Genomic DNA, 16793 nt, shown 5'->3' on the forward strand with positions numbered 1-16793 from the left:
ACTCGAGTGTGCCCAGTTGTTCAAAGCCCGATTAAGCTAATCCTGGGTTAACGTGAACTTTGATTCGAGTATATTTACTAATCCATAAGGATTCATCCAAAAGATTTTTGTCCCTAAGTTTTACCTTAGACTTATCTTTACCGTTGGCATCATTTTTAATGAACTTTCGAACTTCGAAAGCCGATTAACGCTAATCCACGATTAGAAGTTAATCAAGGTCTTTATCACGTTCCTTAAAATTGGGTTTAAAGGATGATGTCAAGCTAAAGGTAAAGAGAAGTCCAAATCAATACTGAAGGACAAAAATCTCTTGGAAGAATATTTATTGATTAGGTATTCAACTCGAATCAAAGTTCACTTAATCCAGGATTAGCTTAATTGGGCTTTCTGGAGACAAATTGTGGAGGGTAGAAAACCGGACAAAAACCCTCGGAGCTGGGCCGAGAGCCAACAACCAACAACCCGGGCCACATTGGTGGGAGGCGAGTGCTCTCACCACTGCGCCATCCTTGCTCTCCAAAATAGGGAAAACTCGGTTGACTACGATATCTGGTTGACTGTGGAATGTCCACAACATTTGCCACACCAAAAAAAAAATATGTCTACAAAATGCTTACTTTTAGTAAAACGATACTGCTGAAAATCGGGTAACCAAAACATACGTGAAAAAGAAAGAAGGAAAGAAAGGAAATGTACAGAGTTCGCGCCGGCACCGGTTTACGCTGACGCGCTATACGTGTCGTTCACCTTGAAATAAAAACTACAAGCTTGTTCAGACCACCTTTATTTCTATCACAACAGTAATGGATCCACGATCTACATTAACTAACGATAGACGTCAAGTGATCAATTGTACAAAAATATGATTTATTCACTCATTCACGCGCGGCAAAGTATATGAAATCTAAAAAGATTTGAAAACGATTATCTATTTTAGCAATGTCTTTACACGCAATATCTTTTTGATCTAAACTATGATCCGGCTCGTCCTTTTTACAGAAAAAAACTAAACGCAATGCTCACACTGAAAGGATGACCCGATCGCGGGCAACCTGTTTTATTTTACAATACTATCATAGCATTCTAATTCTACGACTGATCTAACCAACTCAGTACTTCTCAATCATTGTCCTTAGTCTGTTAGTTTTTGTGGTTAAAATAATCTATATTATTACATTATTTAAGTACATTGTTTTATCTCCTATCGCACTCTTCTTTGTACATCTCTCCGTGTTGTTCGTGAGAACGTCCGCGAAAAGAAAAATGTCTTTGCTATAGGCATACCTGCAAAGAGAAAACAGAAAGGAATTGGTTTAACCCGTTCATCAAAGCCATTCGTGTTTGCTTGGGTTTTGCTTTCCTGGGCAAAACTCGCGCTACTTCATCGACCAATGAGAAGCAAAACCAATCGTCACTTGCGATTGGTTCGTTGTGTTGTTTACGTCTGTTGTGATTGGCCAGAGCAATTACTTTGGTTTAGGTTGTACAATTCTCTAGTGAAAACCACTCTAAAGAAAGATCAGATCTGTGAACTATTTAGTTCTCTTTAGTTCAACTTTTCACTTCTCACTTCCAAGATTGACGCCTCCAAAGAAGACAGACCACACTGGACGCGAAAGCGTTCGGAGTCAGGGTTTAGACCGGTTTTCATATGTCCAAAAAAATTACTCTCACCAATCAGAGCAGACGTAAACAACGCAATGAACCAATCAGAACTCGAGGCAAATTACAAACGGTGCTAAGCGCGGGAAAACGCGAGCGAGCGAATCACGATTGGATTTGGTTTTGATTCACCCTGGCTAACAAAAAGGCGCAAGGTTTGCTAACCAATCACAGAGCTTTGTACTCGATACCACTGAACAGATGTTATTCAGTTTGTACAGAATGAGAGGAAGACGGTTCGCGAAATACCCTCTCCGTATTCTTTCGCACGCAATGTTTCCTTTGCTTTCTTTCATCTAAACGCCTGGAACAGGCCAAGTTTATTCAAGACATTAACTTTTGAGCCCCGACCAGGCCCCACAGTTTAGCCCGTAAAAACGGGGCTCCTTGTCCAAACCAAAGTCACAAACGAAGCTTAAAATGTTCGAAAGTAAATCATAAAGCACGTTACACTTAATACATACGGCCCCGCCTAACTCACCTAATCAGAAATAAATAACTTCTTGTGCTGCGGCTGGATTCTTGTCCGTTTGTTCTCGTTCCTTGTCTCCCTCGTCCTTGAGAAGCCCGCGAGCCTGGCGATGAGTTCGCGGTGAGGTGATGTGCGGTATTCCTTCTCTTGATTTGAGCCTGCTATAAGGCGGGTCAGCTTTAGACTGTGGTGGAGGTGACATATCGCCTCGCTCTCGTACTGGTCTAAAACGAGCACTCTTGATTGCACTAAAAAGAACGGAAATATTTATGACCACGTTTAGAATAAGCGCCAATGATAGAATTAACTGCATTACTTTGTGAGCCCTCCTTATCCCACGATTGTTGGCATTCAGAAAAGAATACAAGAATCCCTAGTTCCCACAGCTCTCAAGCGTCTCAAGGTATTATTTTGGTGAGCATACGCACTTGTTCCGAAAAGTCGACGTCATACTCTTCTGACAGTTATTTAACCCTTCAAGCCCTAACAGTGATCAGCATCAAATTTCTCCTTGTAATATCAATGCTTACTCAACCCCTGAGGTCTTTCTTGATATTTTAATAACTTCTCCCCAGTACTTTAATAAGAAAAGTATGGGGTCAAGATAAGAAAATTTTTTCTTTGAAATTAGGGGTTTAAGGGTTAAAGAGCAGTTAGCTTTATCCATTGGATAAGCCGGTGTCCAGCAGATGAAATAAATTACACTATAGTTAGAGTATATTTTATCCGCTGGATGACGAGTTCAACACTGGATAAACTTCACTCTTTGAACAACTGAGGCTTCCTTTTACTGTAAGATCTCAGTGGAGTCGTGGTTCCACAGGACCTCCCAAATGGTTCCAATGTTTCTTTATCATACTAACATTCATGATGGAGTGTTGTATACATCTTACCTGTCGCTATCACTTGCCCCCTCAGGCTGTTGAAAAATAAACAAAAAGGTTGGTCATTTCAAAATATAACCCTATTTTTTGCGGTTTCGAATAAAATATCGTAATTTTGCGGGTTGTACACAAAACCCAAAAATATATGCGCACAACAAACGTCGTAAGTATGGAGTTCAAAGGATTTTTTTCTTTCCAATCTGAATCTGTCAATAGTCATCATATAACAGGTCAGTGGTCATGTGACCACAAACCTCTAAGCTAGTTCCAGTGTTTATCGGTTGTGATCCGTGCAACCACTCTACAATGTAACAAAACTCGCACGCTGACATATTACTAACAGCACATTACCATCACTTAAGTAAACCTAACCTCTTGTCCAGGAGCTGGCGAAGGAGTAGGTGTTTGATTGGGTGAAGAGGAGGCCGAGTCTGACGCTCCTTCGCCTGCAATAGAAAAAAAGTCATAAATAACAACAAAGCAATATATCTACTTACCATTTCCAGGGATAATAAAACAAACAGGACAGAAACAAATATTTCAAAGACAACAAAACTCCTAACTTGCAGTAGGGCAGACCAGCTGACCATTTACAAGCGTGGCCGACTAAGTTGAACTCGGGGCTAAGTGAGGAACAACTCCATCTACCGGCCAGAGTAGAAATTGAACCCGGGACCTCTGGGCCCGGTTGTTCGAAAACCGATTAACGTTAATCCACGATTGAAAGTTAACCGAGGTTTTCTGCTCGCTCGTTAAAATTGTTTTTAAACTCTAGTTTTAAGCTAGTGGTAAAGAAAAGTCAACGTCAAAACTGAGGGACAAAAATCTTTTTGAAAAATCTTTATTGTTGTGTAATTAAACTCGAACCAAAGTTGTTGTTAATCCAGGATTAGCTTAATCTGGCTTTGAACAACTGGGCCCAGGATTATAAGTCCCACGCCCTAACCTCAAGGTCTCGGTGCCTCCTAAACAACTACAGGAGCTGTAAGCATCCTTATTAAGACAACCACCCCACCCCACTTCCCCTCAATTCTTGCTCAGCACTCTAAGCAAACTAAGTAGAGCCTTTCCCTCCCCCCCCCCCCCACCCCTCCTCCTCACATAAGCGAAACCACCTGTGACCCACAAATTTACCACAGGTTTCATAAACCGTTTGGCCCGGATCTGCTGGTGTGACACACTGGCTAAATAAACAACAATTTGAAGTATCCTTTTTCCTCTTTGCACCCCTACCCTCCCAGTACCTATGGTTCCACCCTGCTCTTTGTCCTCTTTGCTATTACTCTTGGTCATGAACGGCCACCCACTTCCACTAGTCTTCCGCTTGTGTTTGATCTTTGGGCTCCCTCCCACAACCGGGCTGACCGTACCCGGAAGCTGCCTGGATGGGAACCCTATGCCAGGCCTCTCAGGAACTCGCATTGAGCTCGCTCGGTTGATATTATCAGGCTTAAGTTTACTGTCAAAGCCACTGAAGGTTTCGGCCCTCTTGGGTCCTGTAGGACCGTTCCCAGGAACAGCCAGGGAGGGGATGCTCCCCTGGGCATCACTTTTGGGCTCTTCTGATCCGGGTTCCTCATTTGAGTCTGTAGATTGCACCTGCTGTAAAGCAGCCAAAAGGGACTCCCTGAAGACAAACAGCAGAACACCAGAATAAGGAACCATATTCACACTGAACAATGAATCACCTTGAATATCGGATCATTGGATAATGCAATTCCGGGCATTTGATTGGCTTAGCGGCCATGGCATACGAGTCATTTATACCATGCCCGAGAAATAGCGACCATTAAATTGTCTTCTGGTTTTTTTTTCAAAGTGAAATCAGCAAGATCTAGCAATATTTCTTGATTGTTTTAATAAAAGAATTATTACACAGACAGCCCCTGCTATTAAAAGCTGGATCATTGTATAATACAATTCCAGTAATTTGATTGGCTTTGCGGCCATGGTGTATGACCCATTATACCATGTCCGAGAAATAGCGACCATTCAATTGTCTTGTTTGTTCTTGCAAAACGAAATCAGCAAGATCTAGCAATATTTCTTGATTGTTTTCATAAAACAATTATCCCACTCACGCTTGTTGGATATGAGATGATTATAGCCAAGTCGGCGCTACGCGCCTATCTATCCTTTCACATCCAACGCGCGCTAGAGGAAAAATTGTTAAATATTACACAGACAGCCCCTGGATATGAGCAAGCGCGCGTCGTGGTTGCCTTCTTATTAGAAGGATGTCAGATGATATCCCACAATTAGAGACGTCGTGCGAAGTTCATGGAGGGGAAAATGCTTATTCTAAAGTTCCGGTTGGATTTTTAACACACTTCCCACGATACAGGATTTGTCTATGTAATACATCAACCCTTCCACTTAAAGTTACCGTGTACCTTCAGAGAGAAAATTTTTGGATTTTCATTTTTTTAGATAAAAATAAACTTCCCAGTAAGTTCTTACAAACAAAAAAAAGAATTTTCGAAAAAGAGTGAGTATTTGCCGAGAAATTGGGACGTAGGCGATTTCCACCGGAAGTTAAATGTTACTTTAATTGACAGCATATTGCTGCCGGTGTAACCACCCGTTGCGATATTTGCGCGAACGGTCTTTCTATAGTCTTGAACCCCTCACGTTCTCGCACTTCGAATATCCTGTATTTAGTGGAAGAACTTGCGTTTGTTCGATTACGACACTGACATAAAAGAAGACAAAAGCTTCAAGCTACACTTTAAAGTAGCGAGAATTTTTTTTCAAGCACTGTTTTCTCAAATTTTAATTTTTGCTTGCAGGGGACACTTCCAAGAGTTACAAGTCAACAACGATTTGGCCGATTTCAGTAAAATTTGGCCAGATGCTAGAAAAATATATAACCAACAAAATCGTGTCGGGGAATTCGATAATTCTAAAAATTCTTTCCTTGAAAGCCATTTCCGTGCGTTCACTCCGCATGGTTTTCTCGCAGTTTTGAAAATGTTTTGTAACTTTTGAAGGAAATCGAATTAAGGAAAACCCCGACACGTTTTTTAAGCTTTTGGGATCCTGACCTGGAGAAAAAAAAACAAACTTCCAAAATATAAAAATCGCATGGAGTTGGAACTTTTGAACGATGACCTGGACCTTAAAGATCCGACTTTACGGAAAACCTAGGAATTTATTTTCTTGGAAAAGCAATGAAATATTTGAATACCCAGTTCTATAAGCTTTAATTTGATATAGGATTTTGGGTATCTGTGATGTAACTGAGAGGCGCTATATCCGTTTAACTGAAGCCACCCCTGAAGGTACATGGTAACCTTAATCACTTAAGGTAAGTGGAACAATTGTTAAACATACAGCGCTAGTAGAACACTGTAACCTAGAATCATGTAATGTGATTCTAACTTTTGAGTCTGGGGATAAAATCTCAAAATGTGACCAAAAGAAAGCCTTCAAAAAAAACTGTACGCTTTTTCCGTGGTTCTGTTACTTTCTCTGCATTTGAAAAACGAACGTTAAGATTTTTCGACCAGTTTCGAAGTTGCAAGTTCCTGGGAGAGAAAGGGTTTAAGATTGATCTGAGGGTGGATTAGCAACCGAAGAAGGAACTGAAGGGAAAATTAGTCAATAAAGTTGATTGGATGATTAACATACTTAGCCTTGGACAGCTCTCTGCTTTTTTCGCCATCCATTTTAGACTGGAAGAGACGGAAACAAAATCCGAATGAGCAGCAATAAATTGATTCTTGCAAAACGCAGTCATTCATAAACATCCAAAACTCCACTTCGATTTGATAGAAAAACAACAACATACCTTCTCAAGAACTTCGATTTGACAAACCAGTTCCTGTTTGTAAATATAATGAGAAAATAAAAGAAGGTAAATAAATTGGCTTTGGTCATGCTCTACAAAATAACTGTCTACAAGTGCGTTGCGTGACCTCACGTGACTAGTGTTCGCGGGATGTCGTGACTGTGTTCCTGCCCAAACCCATGCGCGTGACCGTATGATGCACCAGAACGTACCTGCATTTCAGCCAGATTCTTTCCTCGGTCCACATCGTCTAGCTCTTTGTTTTGCATTTGTTCTACAACAACGGAAAAATGTCTTTGTCACTGGGTAAAGACTCAAAACGTAATGAGCAGTGAAGATCTTGGTTTATATGAAAGAGAATACTTTGTTCAACACTCTTGGGAATTACCCAGTTATAAACGAAGTGTGAAGCCTGTCTGCAGAGCATGGCAAGTGCACGCATGAGTATCGCTTGCGCATGTGTTGTGTGCACGCCAAAGGAATTTGCTTAAAACAGCCCCTACTAACACCGTTTCCAATTTAACTTAGGTATATACTAAAACAAAAATTCTGAAAAGTTTGTCCTAAAATTATAAATGTTATACGAACAGAACTTAAAAACAATTTTGTTTTACGTTACAGGCAAAGGAAAATATATCATTCTACCCCGGGGACTAAGAATCTCCAGGTGAGGTTTTATACTGAAACGTAGCAAACTACACGCCGCGGTGCGGGTAACTTCAAAACTCATCCTGCACGCGGTACACGTCTGTAAAGTGACTTTGCACGCGAGACATCTCGTCGAGTCTTGCCATATACTAACCAATCAAAACACAGGCTCTTCGGACTATGATCTTTCTTTTCTCGTCTGTAGCTGTCCTTATAAGACCATCATCCGGGCCTGAGGATGGAATAAAATGATCAGTCACTCCACTTATTTTACTGAAATTCTTTTTGGTCGATTGTTGTTGCCTGGTTAAGCCGTTTCATTCGTAACCTAATTACAGGCACTTTAGACGGACATCGCAGTTGAGATGCTCAAGGCACTGTGGGTGACTAAGAGTCAGTATGCGACTAATAAGGACTACAGCATGCAACAAGCATTGTGAGTAAAGGGCACAAAACATCGCAAGAATGCCGCATGAGGAACAAAATAGCTGCAAGCTGACTCCAGTGACACTGGAGACGAAGTTGGGGAGTTTTTTTAATGAACATTTTGCGTCATTCAGGAAACCTCCCCTCCCACAACAAATTGACGGTAAATTGTCGGAAATGGAGTCTAAATTCTAAATTTTAGTACAAAAAGTAGGAGTGACATTCAAGTGTACTAAAAATTAGATATGATTATCGCCTATTTTCGATTTTAAATTTCCCGGGAGCCGCCATTTTGGATTTCATGACGTCATACGTTGCCGCTATTGTCAGTAAACAGAAGTTCTTCTGTGTGAAACAATAGAGCAACCGTATTACGTCATCAAATCCAAGATGGCGGCACCTGGGAAATTTAAAACGAAAAATAGGCGATAATCAAATTCTGTTTTGTCCAGCACAGAAATATTTTTTCATGTTTTCCAACGAAATTTGAAATTAGATTGTATTTTCAACAATTTAACGTTAATTTATTTCCAGAGTGGAGGTTTCCTTTAGCAACACTATTCTAGAACAACTATTAAAATAAGTATGACTTACTATCATCTTCGGGTGCGTTAGCTGAAGCTTCTTTAATTATGTCCATCCACCTAAAAAGGCAACACACATGTACGTTTAACCAGCGCTAGCCATGTAAAGAATAACAGATTTTGAATACGCCTAAAAATGATCCGTTTTTCTTAATACAAACGCGGGAGATTTACTGAAGTCGAGTGCAAAGAGAAGAAAGTCGAGCTACAGAACTTCTAAACTGCTGCTAGTCCCATTCTTTAGAGTCAAGAATTAGCCTCAAAGAACGGACGCCTTTTGCGCGAAAAAGGTGTCTAGTTGCAGGACGAGACTACTGGGAGTCCAAGCTACCAACAGTCAATATTTAAGTGTATTAGGTCGTGACGGTCCCAGAGTGCAAACTTGAATTGCGTTATCGTCTGGCCTCTTAGCCAGTTGGTGAAAACCTAAAGTATGAACATTCAAATGAAAGCTACTGAAAAGCACTTTCCTGTGTTACCTTTGTTATTATAATTATTGCTTTTTTTTTTTAATTTGAGTAAACTAAAGTTTTGGATATTTTTTGCCAGTTCTATCTTTTTATACGTTTCTACTGACTCACCGTTTCTTTTCGTCCGCTGACTCACACACTATCTCGTACATCTCGGGTCCTTGCCGACTGGTGCTCACAAGAAAGATGGCCTTTCGGTCGGTTGCAACCTCTCGCACCATCAAATTCTTGAGCCTGATAACCGGGGCCTAGACATGAACAAGAGTTATGTGCCTTGGATAAGCAAATGGACCCAGGCAAGCAAAATACACAAACGCTCAAAGCGAGCACTAAGCAATCAAGCCATGTATCATGAATATCTAAAATACACTTGAGACGCTAATTAAAACTCGCCAAAGTTTACAGAGTCAGGGTGTTCAATGGCAAAAATGCAACTGTTAAAAACAGGCGTGCCATAGCCCTAAGCATTCATTGTACCCTTTTTGCCTTACCTTCCTTTCTCGAACTCTCTCTCTCTCCCCCCCCCCCCCCCCCACCAACCCCCCACCTCAAAAGATCAAAGGCTCCTGTGAGCCAACTCGTGAATGCAGATGACACATAGTAATTGCAATTTAGACGGCTACGGAAACTTCCTCAAAAGCTAAAAGAAATTATATCTTTGCCCGATTATGTAACGAAAAATGACCATTCTTGTACTATTAAAATGATTGTCAAATTATCCTGAACAGATTGAATAAGCCGATTATTCTGATGCGCCGATTAAAAAATATCACGTACTTTTTTTATTCAAAGTTTATAGGAGCACGCCATGTGCAGCTACGTCATGCAAATTCGTGTGATAGTCCGCGGCTACTGGATTTCGCGATCGGGCTAGTGGATTCTAACCATCACTTGCCCGATGGGCAAGTGAAGTTTTTTTGGGAATTAAAATTACAAAATTACTGTAGGGCAAGCCGATCTCACAAAGGGAAATATGTTCAACAAAGTATCGCATTACGATTCATGCCCGACATAAATGCGTGAAATTTTTCCTTTGGAGTTCAGTCCACGCAATCCTCAAGTAAAAATAATGAACTATGACAAGCTCTTGCTAAATAAGAATTATTTATCGACCGCGTCCTTTTGCTTTCCCATAAATTACCAGTTGTAAATTTCGAAAATGAAACATTTTTTCCCTTTGAAACCTCTATGAAAGCTGACTAGATCTTAAAAGTGTTCATTTCACCAGAAATTTGCATAATTTTGTTTACGACGTCAATGGCACGTTCCGCTTTCGCGTGAAAACTGACAAATTAAATTATTTTTTAATTAAATTATTTTTAAATTAAATTATTTTTAATTCTTGAAAGAAACCGCACTTCGTAGAAAAAAACGAAAAAATCCTATAACTTTGCTCAGATTCAACGAAAAATCCCCATTCTTACACTAAAATGATTGTCAAATTATTCTCTACAGAATGAATGAGAGAATTCTGACGCGTCGTGAAACAAATTTTTACGTTTTTTTTTTTTTCACTAATTGAGTTTACGACCCCGGACTTTCTGAAAAACTGAAAAAACTTGAAACTTTGCTCAGATTGAACGAAAAATCGCCATTCTTGCACTAAATGATCGTCAAATTATTCTCTACATATTGAATAAGAATTTCCTGATGCGCCATGAACAACAAATGTTCGCGTGTTTTTTTCCACTAATTGAATTTAAAACTCATTCACTGCGCACGCCCGAAAGTTAACGACAAAACCGACTGATCGACTGATCGACTGATCGACTGATCGACTGATCGACCAAGTCGAGAGTCAGCTATCGCTATAACTCGTTCATTGCGCATGCGCGCATTCACGAGTTAAATATATGAATAAATAAATAAATAAATAAATAAATAAATAAATAAATAAATAAACAAACAAAAGCAAAACGCTGGGAGATCTTAAAGTTTCCTGTGGAACGCGCTTTGCAAACAACTTGAAGGAGTTAACATCGTACGACGCAGTCATAGTCTTTCACCAAATAAACAGCCACGTTTCTTTTATCGCCCAACTCAATCAACTCTTTGCTGTTCTATGTGATTACAAAGGTTTACAAACTGTGTATTGAGTAGCAGCTGAAAAAAGTGACTTGACTTGACCACTTAACACGGGCATCCCAACAATACGAGCAATGCCGTTGGTCCCGGTGGTGTTAATGATGCCGGCTAGTTGAATAAAGTTGTCAATTGGATCATGTGACCGATGTATACAAAACACATTCTGTTCACCTTCTGATCCAGAGACAGCAGGCTGTACTTCTGATCTTTCTCCTGAAGGAAAACCAACATGTCTTCCATGATCAACACACGAGTCTCTGCAAAGGAAATAAACACTCCGCCTTTGGTCACAATACTTACTAAATAAACACAGCGCAGAAAAAGCACCAACTCTAGGTTTGTGCAATAATGTTTCATACTGAAATGGTTTCAATCGAGCGCCGTATAATCAGACCCAAAGAAATCACTCTAGCCAATCACGAGAGACGCAAACAACGCAATGAACCAATCAGGACTGAAGGGAAATGGCAGCGAGCAGATAGCGCCAAGCGCGGGAAAACGCGTGTGAGTGAGTCACAAAGTTGCGTGACTTTATTTTAACCAATCAGGGACCGTAATAAAGCAAAACCAAACAAACTTACACTCGACTGAATACTGAGAACAGATAATATGATACATACCATTTAATTTGCCTCTGGCTGTCTTCCACAGAAGTACACCGTCATGGATCAGTCTACTTTTGTTACATGCCAAATCAATGTTCTGCAGAGGAAAACATGATTAAACGGATTAATAATAATAATAATCTTTACATATAACGTCTGAAGAAAATCCGGCAAACTCGACGATTTATGTTGTCACTGTTTTGAGTTACTATTCATTAAGGGACAGATTTTGCGCAATAGACCCTTGAAGAAAATGTGGTTTGTTTCTGTTCTCGTTATGACGTAAAATTAGTCACCTTTCAACTACCAGCCTAAAAGTGGGCGGCCAAAGGGTAACTGTGCCTAGCTTGATCTTTTTGACCTACAATCCTCAGGGCCCAGTTGTTCAAAGTCCGATTTAGCTAATCCTGGGTTAACGTGAACTTTGATTGGAGTTTATTTTATTAATCCGTGAGGCAAGGGTTTCATTAAGGGCGGGGCAATGGGCAAATAGACTGTCCGTGAACACGACTTTGCCCAGCTGCTTTTAACATCTTGTTCGACTATTTCCACAAAAGGACATATCCAAGTTGCTCAGGTATACGAACGGATTTTATTAAAAACTTGATCATTATATAATGCAATTCGAGCAATTTGATTGGCTTAGCGGCCATGGTATATGAGCCATTATACCATGCCCTAGAAATAGAGACCATTAAATTTTCTTGTAATTGTTCTTGCAAAACGAAATCAGCAAAATCTAGCAATATTTTTTGATTGTTCTTAATAAAACAATTATTCCACTCACGCTTGTTGGATATGAGATTATTATAGCCAACTTGGCGCTACGCGCCTCGTTGGCTATCTATCATCTCATATCCAACGCGCGCTCGGGGAATAATTGTTAAGTAGCTACGATTTGCTAGCAACTGCAGGGATAGTAAAGTTACTGACGTGTAACTCCATGAACCAGTACAGGATGCCTTTGTTAATAGTACAGGTGCGCATGTTGGAGGGAGGGCAACAAGCGTGCCCATTAAAAACAACAACAGTATCAACTCTGTTTCTACCGATGCAGAGTTTCTCTTAGACTACCCGTCCCCATGTTCGAAGCCCAAATAGTCAGCTCAGGTCAAGTGTTTATTTGTCCCTAGGACGCCCGCTCGAAGACAGTGTTATGTGATTAGTAACGTATATTATAATATGATCCTCATAAAAAAAAAACCGTTAGTAAGTTTGAGAGAATTAAAATAACTACTAGAACATAATTTTTAATGGTACCTTGACTTTCTTTCCGTTCTTTCCGTACGTCACAGTAACTTTCAAATCCAACTTCATCCTCAGGTCTTGCGCTTGCTGCAGAGAAGAACAAGCAAAAGAAGTAAGTGTCATTGAAATAAAGTGATAAGAAAGACAAAACAGTGTCATTATAGCCAATTTGATGTTGGAAGAAAAAAAACCTCTAAACATACTGTGAAGTTTCAGTAAGTTCTGTGCTCAGTGTCATAGCCAACCAAGGTAACTGGTTGGCTGTCTGAACAATTTTTCGTAAGCGAAGCAAGGCAGAGTAGGTAGACAACATCAAACAACATCCCAATCAAGAAGGCCGGTATACCCCAGCGGTGAATGATCAAACCATGCACCAGTGACATACCTTTAAAGAAGCGATCTTTATTAGAAGGAAACAGAGACTGAGGCTATGATCCACCAGCGGTCTTCAATCACCTTTTGTCACGTAATCCGAAAGGATCACGTGACAAAAGATGAGATGAAAAGCTGTGTTTTTACACTTCAATTCGCTGATGAAGCTTCTGCGATAGAAGCAAACGGCTCCGAATTTAAAGCCTTTTTTTTTCTCCAAAGAAAAGAATTTACACACGTCAGTTGACTTACCTTTTGCTTGTCATAATCCTTTATCGTCTGATCCACGCTTTGTAATATTTGCTGTCAAAGATAAAAAAAAAAACCTTGTTAATGTCGCAGACTGATGACTCACCAAGCACCAGAAAATATAATAAGAAAACTAATCCAGCAAATGTCACTAACTGTGAATTCTAGCAGTAATGAGGCTGAGAAGGCCTCTGAAGAAAATTATTCAAAAATGTTTTAACCAAAAAAAAAATTCAAACCACAACCTATACATCATTACGCGTATCAATTAAACTGGAAAATGGCCTCACTCCAAATGGTTTGATAGCTTAGTGGTTGGACGGTTGCATTGGAATCACAAAAATCGTGGCTTCTTATCCCTTCAAGCCATAATTCCCTCCTGTGCGTTCGTTCTACCTTTCGTCTGTGTTTCACGAAAAACTGACACATCTTTTATGCGTACAGTATCAAACAATTTATCACACTTACCCTGACAAGAGTGATCGAATTCTTGAGCGCGGCAAAATCGGGTTTTGACTCTAAAATGAAATAAAAAAAAAATCAAACATGACATTTCATAAGGTGCAACAAGGTGTCCGTAAGCATCCACAACTATAAGCACTCCCCCCCCCCCCCCTCTCCCAAGGTATGGCATGCTATGAACCAACAGGAGTTCCCTCAAATAAGGTTCAAATAGCTGTATACCCTTGAGTAGAGATTCTAATCACCATACAACGTGGCTACAAATGCGCCAACAACAAATCGAAAAGCCCGGTACCCCGGATGTGATGACGTACCTTTAGTGGTTTTCACGATTGCCTCAATGAGTATAGGATACTTGGTTAGCCTCTGAGTGACGAGCGTGATGCATTCTGGGATAGACAGTCGCCGGCAGTACTTGTTCAAGCTACATTTCTGTTTGAAGCAAGCAAGAAAGGAACAAGTGAACACTCACCTTCACTGAAAAAGTGTGAAATCGCGTTGAAATTGCGATGAAAGCAAGCACACTTTCCTGGAATAACATCTAACATGTGTTTGAGGATGTGGATGAATTCTTACCAAGTTTATTATACCTAATGAAACTTCTTCTTGATCACGACTTCCTGGTGTTAATCTTTATTGTGTTGCACAAAGTGATTTTAACTAGTTGAGTCTTTTCGTGAAGTCCCCCAATAAGATATTTCTTTGGAAATTTAATCTGCGTTTAAATTACCGGTAATTCTCATCCCGTAAAAATCGAGAGCGTCTTTTTCTTTAAACTACAAAACAGCAAACAAGTTAGTTCTGTGGATTGATACTTACCTTAATGAAGTCTGCAAACTTCTTATCTTTTTGCAATAATTTCTGTGCAAGAAAAATTGAAGAATTCGTTTACCACCAGACACTACCCACGGTGAAATAAAACCAGTGTAACAAAGAAAGTTGGAGGGCAAGGCTGTCGTTTTTAAACTGAATAGCTATATGCCGCCCAATTATTTGAAACCTTTTGTTTTAAATTGAAGCAAATTTTGCCAGCATAGACCGAAATAAGGAGCAGGCTTTTTATTTTGACTGTAATAGAGGTAAATTTGTAAGGGCCCGGTCTTATTCTGGGCAGCAAAAATCGCATTTTTTGGTCTGAAAATAGCAAGTGCTTAATTAAATAAGCGAGCCTCACACTCCGACCACCAAAATCCGCAATCCCTCCTCCTTGCCCTCCGCCTGGGAGAGGATTGTAACTGTATTCAATCTGTCATGGGTCTCGGGGATATCAATCTAGAATACGAGTAGTAGACCTTTGTTTTCTTGGGGATAGTAAAGCTCCCGTTCACCGACTGTCTGACCATTCATTATCATCAATATGCTCGATTTCGGTGGTGGGAAAAAAAAACATTGAATAGGGCGTGAGAGAGGGGTATCCTGCATATCGCGAGGTAGAGTGTGTCGCGTGGTTCGATCATGTTTCTTACCTTGTACAACTCAACACTTTCCATGTGTTTACTACAGAATTCCCCATAAGCACTCTTCATGTTATCACTGTTCTCTCCACTGAACTGAAATGGAATGACAAAGAAAAAGATTTAACCAATCTCCGATCATTACTTCTTCATTTTAACCACAAGGACTTGAAATAAATCTTTGTCAAAGTTGTTCATCTCTAACCTGTTGTTCCAACACATCTCCGACGCTGCTCACTATAGTGTCTTCTCCCTCACTTGCTTTCAAGCGATTCAGGAAGTCGCCTATAATGACGAAGATGATACAAATCAGTCAAAAGTTTTGGCACAAAATGATATGATTTACATAGCAACAGCCGAACCTTTCTAATTTCTAAAGAAAGCATTGGGACAGTCTGAACTGTCAGTATAACAGATAACCGCAATATGACAAGTTACGTCATGGTTTTGATAGGTTTTACTGACGAAACCGCCCATATATAACGGAAATTCTTACCAGTTCTGCCATCTGTCTTTGCAACGATCTGTTTAACAGGCGAGTATAGTTTTATACAAACTACATGTATGTTTACATTTTCTTAGTGAATAAAACTTGACCAACTGATTGACTGACTGACTGACAGACAGACCGACCGTCCGACCGACCGATTGATTGATTGATTGATTGATTGATTGACTGACTGACTGCCTACCTGACTGACTGACTGACTGACTGATAATTGGATGATTGATTAATTGATTGATCGATCGATCGATCGATCGATCGATCGATTGATTGATTGATTGATTGATTGATTGATTTACACGACCAGTTTTAAGGTCTTACCCAGCAGCTTGGACACTTGCTAAAACAACACTGTACAGCACAGCATTACCATACCTTTCCGTTTGCCTACAAGATAAGTTTTTAAAAAACCTACAACAAGTTTTTCTTCTGTTATAATAACTGACGTCTCACCATTTATTTCAAGCAGGTCATCCAGCCTCGGTAACATCTGATCTACGGTTTCCTGCGCCATACTCAGACTGTTCAACATTCCCTTGTAAAATATCTACATAAAGAAAAATAAATCAGTATGAACTAGCCGTTTTCATAAGCAAGTACTCAGGTGGTAATAATCAGGTGATTATACATAGAAGATAAATTATATAAAATAACAATTTAAGGGTGACAATCTTATATACAAGAACAGCGAAAACAGATCAAATTATCAAATTAAACAATAAAGTTTCGTTTCCCATTAACCTCTCTCTCATGAAAGTGAGTCTGTCAGATAAATTAAGACTAGATAACTAAATAATTTATTTATTTGTCATTTGTCACACTTGTTATTCCATGTTTCAATATGCTTGTAAATCACCCTTGTAATGAGGTCTTGGTA

The 16793-nt window shown here is 39.8% G+C and overlaps 1 protein-coding gene across 8 annotated transcripts in view; it reads right to left on the reverse strand.

The window, feature by feature from the left end:
• Window positions 1–767: 767 nt before the first annotated feature.
• Window positions 768–16793, reverse strand: part of LOC146464380 (rho guanine nucleotide exchange factor 28-like) — a 41275-nt gene continuing 25249 nt past the window's right edge. For all 8 annotated transcript variants that reach the window (XM_085129799.1, XM_085129802.1, XM_085129801.1 and 5 more), the window contains 21 exons: window positions 16370–16463; window positions 15617–15696; window positions 15424–15507; window positions 14777–14818; window positions 14272–14389; window positions 13964–14013; window positions 13499–13549; window positions 12887–12961; window positions 11642–11723; window positions 11193–11278; window positions 9048–9184; window positions 8477–8526; window positions 7611–7688; window positions 7021–7082; window positions 6809–6841; window positions 6649–6692; window positions 4263–4645; window positions 3391–3464; window positions 3028–3053; window positions 2144–2382; window positions 768–1284 (listed from right to left, as the gene is read on the reverse strand). In XM_085129799.1, coding sequence (XP_084985925.1) covers window positions 2148–2382; window positions 3028–3053; window positions 3391–3464; window positions 4263–4645; window positions 6649–6692; window positions 6809–6841; window positions 7021–7082; window positions 7611–7688; window positions 8477–8526; window positions 9048–9184; window positions 11193–11278; window positions 11642–11723; window positions 12887–12961; window positions 13499–13549; window positions 13964–14013; window positions 14272–14389; window positions 14777–14818; window positions 15424–15507; window positions 15617–15696; window positions 16370–16463 — 1884 coding nt within the window. In that variant the 3' untranslated portion in view covers window positions 768–1284; window positions 2144–2147. The remainder of the gene's footprint in view (window positions 1285–2143; window positions 2383–3027; window positions 3054–3390; window positions 3465–4262; window positions 4646–6648; window positions 6693–6808; window positions 6842–7020; window positions 7083–7610; window positions 7689–8476; window positions 8527–9047; window positions 9185–11192; window positions 11279–11641; window positions 11724–12886; window positions 12962–13498; window positions 13550–13963; window positions 14014–14271; window positions 14390–14776; window positions 14819–15423; window positions 15508–15616; window positions 15697–16369; window positions 16464–16793) is intronic.

Source organism: Pavona decussata, unplaced genomic scaffold, assembly GCF_977016875.1.
Source record: "Pavona decussata unplaced genomic scaffold, jaPavDecu1.1 SCAFFOLD_164, whole genome shotgun sequence".
NCBI classification, from domain to species: domain Eukaryota; kingdom Metazoa; phylum Cnidaria; class Anthozoa; order Scleractinia; family Agariciidae; genus Pavona; species Pavona decussata.